Source organism: Cryptomeria japonica, chromosome 6, assembly GCF_030272615.1.
Source record: "Cryptomeria japonica chromosome 6, Sugi_1.0, whole genome shotgun sequence".
In the NCBI taxonomy this organism is placed as follows: Eukaryota; Viridiplantae; Streptophyta; class Pinopsida; order Cupressales; family Cupressaceae; genus Cryptomeria; species Cryptomeria japonica.
In genome coordinates this window covers 93676254-93685439 of record NC_081410.1, presented here as the reverse complement: position 1 = coordinate 93685439, position 9186 = coordinate 93676254, and the positions used below count along the sequence as shown (strand labels likewise).

Below are 9186 nucleotides of genomic sequence, written 5' to 3'. Positions count from 1 at the left end.
TTGAAGATCTCTAATAAGGAAAACAAGAAGATGGTTCAAGACAAGAATTTTAATGAAAAAGCTTATTCAGCTTAATATAATCAAAAAATAAGATGGCAAATAAGATTTAAAATTCTTTAAAACAATTTTGCTTCATGCCATTGTGATTTGTGCATGCCTTGTTGATTTTGCTATTGTTATTGGATGGGCTACTCTATCTCCTTCATCCTTATGCATGATGGAGGATTGTTGATTTGTTTACTAGGTACTATTTGTTTTATGTTGTTTCAATTTTTTATTTAGACTGCAGGAAACAGACAACTTTCTGTAAACTGCAATGCACTGAATACACTTTTTAACATGAATGTCTTCATAAATAAGAAGTAAATAAAAAGAGATTGAACTTCATGCCCTACCACAGAAAATTCTCGCCCCCACCCTTTGTTGCTCGATATCTTGTATAAGGGTGGGGCCTTGTCGTAGTAACTCATCACTTTTGGATAAGCCCAACAAAATAAAAGACAATTTTCAAGTTTATACTCTTGGATTTTCAGCAGCAGATGCGTAATCCTGCTTTTGTCGTGTATGAGCTGAACTTGGATTCTCCCATAAATAAATTTCATAGAGCTTAGTACAGAGGACAAGGTGAGTTTTTAGATTGAGCAGAAATCATGGATATGAGCAGTAGAAACAGTGTATGGTACTACTGGGTGAGTGGTGCCTTGGGTTTTGTGATAGTTCTGATTATGGGTATTGAAAAATGGAGATCTAAGAGGCTTCCTCCAGGGCCTTTTGCATTGCCTCTGTTAGGCCATCTTCATCTGCTGGAGCCCAATGTACATGAATGCCTCTCAAAGATCTCTCAGAGATATGGGCCTCTCATGACCCTCAAGTTTGGCATGAAAACAACAATTGTGGTGTCTTCCTCTGCAATGGCGAAAGAGATTCTGAAAGATAATGACCAGACCTTTGCAAACAGAAGCGTGCCTGTCATTGCCAGACGCATTACGTATGATGCATTGGATATCCTGTGGAGCCCCAATGGACCCAGATGGCGGTTGCTCAGAAAAATCTGTGTGAAGGAGCTTTTCAGCACCAAGAGCACTGAGGCTCTGCAGCCTCTGAGAAGAGAGGAGGTGCGCAGAACAATTGGGAACATTTATAAGGACTCTGTTAAAGGTATCGGCATTGATGTGGGGGCTAAGGCCTTTACTACTTCACTGAATCTGATTACAAATATGATGTGGAGCATCAGTAATGAGACTGATGAAAGGGGGGTGGAATTTAAGGATCTGATTCGGGAAATTGTTTATATTTTGGGTGTGCCCAATGCTTCTGATCTCTTTCCCTTTCTGGAGAGACTGGATGTCCAGGGGCTTTACAAGAGGATGCAGAAGGTGTTTGGGAGATTTGATAAGCTGTTTGATAGAATTATTCAGGACAGGGTGAGTGGTAAGAGCAAGGGGCAGGATTTTCTGCAATCTTTGCTTGATCTGGTAGAAAGAGGCGTGGATGAACATGATCCCGACAGTGTTCAGCTCACCATGAAAGATGTTAAAATTTTGTTGTTGGTAAGTCCCACTCTCTTTCTTCCTTTAACTGGAAGAAGAAAAGAAAATAACAGTTCAAAAGGTAGAAAGGGGCGAAGCTCTCTCTTAGCTCTGGAAAAAATGTCACGCATTATTTGAATTGAATTGAATCTCCAGTGACAGACTTTAAGTTCTTTTCCAAGATTTTAAAATTGTAAATTTCTATTTTTTAGAGTAGGGTCATTTGAAATACCTACCAGAGAGTGGGAGACTCCTCTTCTTCAAACATTTTACAATAAAATTATTTCCTTATAATTTTCTCACTTAGTTTATTCTCTGTTCTTTTCCTAAAAGTCTCTTTTGATGACCTTCAAATGCCTTACAAAATAGTTGTACTTAGCACCCAGAAGCTGTAATGATTGATTGTAATGGAATTTTTCCAGTATGTTTTTTTCTCATCTAATCTCCGATTTCTTTGTTGTTTTGATAAGGATATGGTGAGTGGATCAACAGATACAACATCCAACATTGTGGAATGGGCAATGGCAGAACTGTTACAACAGCCAGAGATAATGAAAAGAGCCCAAAAAGAACTGGAACAAGTTGTGGGGCTTGACAATATAGTAGAAGAAAGCCACCTATCCCAACTGCCATACCTGGACATAAAAGTGAAGGAAGTATTAAGGTTACACCCTGCACTGCCTCTGCTTGCACCCCACCGTCCAGAAAAGGACTGTGAGATTGGAGGATACCTCATTCCAAAGGACACCCAAGTGCTGATCAATGTGTGGAGTATTCAGAGGAACCCACAAGTGTGGAAGGATCCATCAGTGTTTGATCCAGAGAGGTTTGCAGATTCAAAGTGGGATTACAATGGAAGGGATTTTGACTATTTTCCATTTGGGTCAGGGAGAAGGAGCTGCGCAGGGATTTCCATGGCAAACATAATGGTGAATTATGCATTGGCTTCTCTTCTGCATTCTTTTGATTGGTCTCTTCCTGTTGGAGAGAAGCTGAACATGGCTGAGAAGTATGGAATTGTGCTACGCAAAGCAGTTCCTCTGGTTGCCCTGCCTAAGCCCCGTTTGTTGCAGCCTAATCTCTATGATTAGTTGATGCTATAGCAATACACAATTAAAACTATGACTATTTAGTTAGTATTTCTTACATTTTATAAAATGATTTGGTTGTGATAAAAATAGTAGAATTGCTTCTGGTCCAGAACGCTAGTGTCACTCTTTTGTTGGACCAAGGTCCTGACCACACCTGCAAATGATCAAATTGACACAGATTAGACATACAAAATCTGAGCTATTTTTAAGTTAAAAAAAGATGCTATTTAATTTCAGAGGCTGAATGAAAGTCTTCTTTCTGTAAATGAAATTTGCCTCTTGCCAAAATAAACCAGAGGTTAAAAGGTAGTATCTATGAAAAGCTTTAGAATTTATATTGAAAAAAATCATACCAGCAATACCAAAATAAGAGATAGTAGTAAATATATATGGTTGAGAGTGTCTATGCAGTTTAGATGTTTTATGGAGAACTCATTTTTGCTTAACAGTTTTGGAGGGGAGATACTATTTTTAAATAAAAAGATTAAATTTATTTTGATGATGGATCATGGAGTTTGATTCAAAACGTTGTAAGTTACTTAGCAACAAAGATTAAATAATTAATTTAAAAGAAGAATACAATACAGATTTACAAAATTGAGATAAGACATATTAAAATAAGTATTATAATATTCAATCTTACTACAGATTTATAGTCCTTATACATGGTTCAATAGTAATTATGCTTATAATATTCCATCTTATCATAAATTTATATTATATATTGCAAATAAATAGTCCACATGTAAATCAAAAAATAATCAAATCTTGATCAAAGTATACTTATACTTGAACACATAAGAACCTATAAGTGCTCTATTAAAAAACATAAATACATTCATTAACAAGTGAAATAAATAATTTTTTTTGTTTGAAATAATATATTATAACTATCCACTATAAGTGTGTCATTTATAAAATAAGATGCTCATATCATAAAATATGATACTTTTTCTTTTTTACAGTTAACTAGTTATTAAAAAAATTAATTTGAACCAATTACAAACAAGGTTTTATTTTTGTTTTTAAAAATATTTTTATTTTCTAAAGTTACTTGTGCAATTTTTAAGTTTACATATTATAAAAATTATTTTTTTGTATCCTGATTGGCCAATACAACTTTTGTTGTTATAAGCGGATTTTTCGGAAATCTAAAACAAATAATGTTCATGACAACCATTTAATAATGTAATTTTTGATATTCTAGTAGTCCATCAATTGAAGCTGCTTCCAAAGGATTCCCCATAAAACAAAAAATTATAATATAAAAATTTGGTGTTAAATATTTAGATTAATTAGTTTTATTGATGTTTTTATAAAAATATTATCATATCAAATTTATTTTATTTAATTAATATATATAAAAAACTAAAAAGTCATGACAATTAATCTTGAACTATGATCTATTAGGAATTATATTTTATTTTTTTAATATATATAATTTATCATATATTTATAATATTAAATAAAAATTCTATATTGAAAATTTATTTATTTTATTTAATTAATATACATAAAAAACTAAAAAGTCACGACAATTAATCTTGAACTATGATCTATTAGGAATTATATTTTATTTTTTTAATATATATAATTTATCATATATTTATAATATTAAATAAAAACTTCATATTGAAAATTTACTTGATATCAAAATTAATATAAAAAATAATAATAAATCAATTTATTATTTTATGCATATTTGTAACATTGATAAAATTGCTAAGTATCTTACATCCAATATAATTTTTCAGGACTATTCAAGACTTATGCATGGTGAAAATTGTATACAAAACAACACACCAAATAGAAACAAATGCATTTGATGTAATATCTCTCTTGTATTTATTGTAAACATATGTTGTAAAAACATTTCAAATAACAAAAACATTTTGCATAATTTATTGATATAAATTAAGTTGTTAAAATAAGTTGTGTAGATTCATATTCAACTTCGTTTATATTTTATGATCAAATCACTTATATTATAAATGATTATTGCTAACAATGTGAATATGCATTTCTTGCGACTCTTTAGCCTTCTAATATACAACTCAAATTATTTAAGATTTCAATTACACTCAATAAAAAAATTAACAAAGGCAAGTACTCGCCTCTATGTGGCACTGGTTTAAATAAGTATTGTTGTCAATTAGAGTAGCAATATATATGCATTAGAGGATTTCATATTAAGAACTTGTGTTATCACAAATATAAAAGGTGAGCAAAAAAATACTTGTATTTTTCCATGAAATGTGAAACTTTTTCAAAAAGTTTTAGTGTTCAATTATTGGTCCATTTGTGTTGGATATAAGTTGCATTTTATATAATAATATATTTTTTCTATAGCAACAAATAGTTTTTTTGTGTTCAACTATTGGTCCATTTATGCTGGATTTAGAAGTTAGAGATAACAACTATTTATGGTACATCTACGTTGCATATAAGTTATATTTTAAATAAAAATATGATATTTTACTAACAAGAAATGATATTTTTTGGCTCAACTACTAGGCATTTTTAGATTAAGTTTTGGTCGAATCTTTAAAAAGTCATTTTTAGGACACTTTGCTCTAGAAGTGCTATTTTGATGAGTTGCATGATGAGTCACAACACATCATTTGACACACAACACATCATTTGATAATTAGTTACATGTAAAAACTAGATAAAGCTACAAATGAGTGACACAAAGACCTCAAAACATATGTGACCTACTTAATGAAATGTGAATGTGTAAATAAGGTTGAACCAATCTTTTCCTCCAAATGACTAAATAATAACAATTGACCCATCGATAGTATATATTGAATCAATAATTGCGACATTAATATGATATCACTAAGACTTCTTGAGGTTTTGTTGGTTGGTTTAATTAGAAATCCAAAAAATATAAATTTAAGTTAGTCATCACTATTGATCATAATTAGTTATAATTATAAAGCATGATAGCTAGTAGTTATATATAACATTCTCTTTAACATACATTAAAGATCAAAAGGTGGAGAGTAAAATACATTCTATCAAACCTTATATATTGTCAATCACTAAATATAAAAGTGAAATATCTATATATATTACATAATTAATCATTCTTTTTTAGAAAGGATAAAAATTTATTTAATCAAGTTGAACCAACAATACAATCCAAGCAATAAGCCAATCTCCATCCCCAATAGGGGGCTTGATTAGTCTAACTAGCAAGACAATTATAAAACATAGAGAGAACTAAACCCACAAGAACCCCAAACTAAATAACCCATTAACTAGGCATATCCTTAACCAACAACTTATCTAACCCTTAGGAACAATATGAAGATAGATGTTCCCAACCATCAACATTCCAACTACCCATATGCTATGAAGCTCATTTAGTTGGGAAGTCAGTCACATTGTCCCACTCCCTCAAGATGTGGACAAAAGAAACAAAATCTAATGAATTTACTATCCACAAAATTTGTCGAACCACCAAAGCTAACTATTAATTCACAACATCAAGATAATGATTTTCAACATATTAATTAGAATCTAAGAGTTTGACTTGTGAATAACCTCATGCCAACCAAGAGCACACCCCTTTTTTAAATCAATAAAAATAGAATAATTTCCATAAGATTATTAATTTAATGATCCTTATAGATGGAAAAGAATAAAAGGACAACACTAGTACTATACCTCTCAATTTCTCCAACCCTAACATGCTCAATATTGCCCCTAGAGGAGCCATTAACATTAATCTTGAAAACTCCTACAAGAGGTATAGGTCATCTATCCTCTATTTGGGTTCTCCTATTGGGTAGATGCCCCCCCAATGATGAGGATGACCCTAAACCATTCTTAGATGATCATAATCTCTACATCACCTCAACCTCACTAGAATCCAAGGGGATAATCATCTCACATTTAGCATTAAGAGTCTCTTGAATCATACCAATAATCCTCTACCAAAGTTGTTCGACCACAAGCTTCCTTCCCTAAAAGATTCTATGGTTCATTTCTAGCCATATTTGTAAAAGGATGCAAGAGGGACTGGGTCAATATTCCAAGCCACCTAAAGAAAGAAATCCTTACTTGTTGACCTACCCAAACTCCACCAAAATTCAAAAAGAGAAGAAACATGAACACAACCTCGCTTCCAAACTTCCCACCATAAGTTCCAAATGACTCTAGAAAAGGAACATTGAAAAAAATGTGAAAAGCATTCACTATTTCCATAGAGGACACAAATAACTGACCCTTAAAAACCACATTTCCATAAGTAATATCAAGTGTGAGAATTATTACAGGGCATAAGGCATAGGAAGGAGTTGAATTTGGGCCAACCAAATTTATTCCACACATTCTTTCATCAAGGGGCTTCATCCACACATATTTCACTTGATCTATTCTCGACACCTAATGGCTACCAGATACACCCCCTAGGATCATGACTCCAAGTTATGATGTCACTACTTCTCAAAGAATTACAAGGTCTTCCTACTAAAATTTGAGTTAACTCTTCTCGTTCCTCAACTAAACTCCCTGTAAATACTCACTAGAATCCCTCCACTTAAATACCTCCACTCGCCCCAAGCACTAGGCAACTTGGAAGTCCTCAACCTGAGACCATCCAACCTTCGAGAAGCTATGATAGGGAAGCTATTAATGTGGATACATGGACATTATTAGGAGAAATTCATCCCAAGAGTCATACCGAAAAAGAGCTTTAGAGCTCTTGTAACAAATCCAAAACAAGCCTTGTTTAATTAAGTTGGCATCCCTTTTAAGAGTATTCCAAATCATAGACCCCTTACCCAAAAAATATATCTTAGTCACATATTCAATCATCACACCCCTTAGATAATTAAAAGAACTGATCTTAGTCCAAGCTTGATCATAGTCAGTACAAGCTTAATCAATGCAGATAACTTGCCATAGACCAAGACCACCCAACTATTTTGATCTACAAATAGTCTCCCACTTAACTAAACTCCAATTTGATGGAGCCAAAATGTTACTATCCCATTAGAATTGCATAGAAAGAACACCTAGTTCCTTTATGAAACTTAAAGGAGCAATGTGCACCAAGCACCATAAATGGGTAGATCTTGAACCACATATTTCAATAACATCACTCGTCCATTAAAATAATTGAAAGTATAATGGATGAATTTCCCATGAAACTTATCCAAGACATTTTGCCAAGTCCCCCTCTGAAATGGGCCAATAGAGATGGGAATACCCAAGTATACAAGGAAAAGCACCAATTTGAAATATGAGAATCTAAGAAATTCTAAACTAAACAAGTGAGGGATGTTAAAGAAAAATATGGAGTACTTTAATTCATTAATCCTCTAACCCAAAGCTATAAGATAGACATCTTGTGTCTATCTGGTGGTAGTCACTTCTCTAATTAGAGTAACTCCAATCAAAGCAATATCATCCACAAATTACAAATGAGAATGAGATGGAAAGCTATTGCCCCAACTCTAGTCTTGGATAAGCCTTTGACTCACATGAGATTTTAATATTTTTTCCAAGTGCCCAACCATTAATATGAAGAAATAGGGTGACAAAGGATCACCTTGCTAAATGTCCTGCAAGCAAACAAGACATAAGGCTCACTATTAAATAAAACATAATAAGAAGTAGACATAATGTAACTCATCACCCAATTAACTTAATTAAATGCAAGCCCAACAACAAGGAGCACTTTTTGAAAAATGACCATTTGAGCCAACCATAAGTTTTGACCATGTCTAGTTTAATGAATATAGCCTTCTCCTTAGAACTCTCCATGGAATGAATGGCCTCTACTGTAATGACCACCCCATTCAAAATTTTCTTTCCTACCACAAGTTTGTGTTATTATTTAGAATTAACCCAAATAAGCCATGACTTAAGTCTCTTTGCAATTTAACTTTGAGATGATTCTATAAACTAGATTGCATAGAGCAATAAAAACATAGAATTCATTTCTCTCAACATCTATTTGTTTCTTTGTGATTCTTTCACTACTTACAATAAGCCACATTTGATAATCTTCTTAAATTGTTTCAAGAACTTTATTAGAAAACCATAAAATCCAAGTTTTTTCCCTTTCTTCATCCTTAGAAACACAATGCCCTCTAATTCTTCCCAAGACATGGTATTGATAAGAAGTTTATTCATCTCAATGAATACTACTGATAGAATACAATCCAAAATAAGATATATCTCTTCCTCCCCTACAAGAGACGAATCCTCCATGAACAAAGGAGTAATATTGAATAACCTCCTTTTATATATCTTGAAAAGAAGATAAATGGTTACCATGTGAAGACACAATTGAGGAGACAAAATTCTGATGTCTTTGGGCCTTGACTAAGTAAAAAATAATATCACATTTTGCCTCCCTTCTTGAAGCTAATGAATCATAGACTTCTATTTCTAATAAATTTCTTCACACAATTCCCATTATGTATGCTCCCTCAAATCTTGAAACTCTTCCCTAAGGGATTTATCTATAGGTCCATGATCTCTATTCTACTTGGTGGTAGCATCCAAATGGTTCTGAGCTGTTGACTTAGCCATAAAGATATTTCCAA

The 9186-nt window shown here is 32.6% G+C and overlaps 1 protein-coding gene across 1 annotated transcript; it reads left to right on the top strand.

Moving 5' to 3' along the window:
• Positions 1-515: 515 nt before the first annotated feature.
• LOC131039726 (geraniol 8-hydroxylase) lies at positions 516-2856 on the top strand. The gene is made up of 2 exons (XM_057972560.2): positions 516-1550; positions 2000-2856. Exons 1-2 carry the CDS (start codon positions 651-653, stop codon positions 2618-2620), a joined length of 1521 nt encoding a protein of 506 aa, XP_057828543.2. The 5' UTR covers positions 516-650; the 3' UTR covers positions 2621-2856.
• The last annotated feature ends 6330 nt before the right edge of the window (positions 2857-9186 follow it).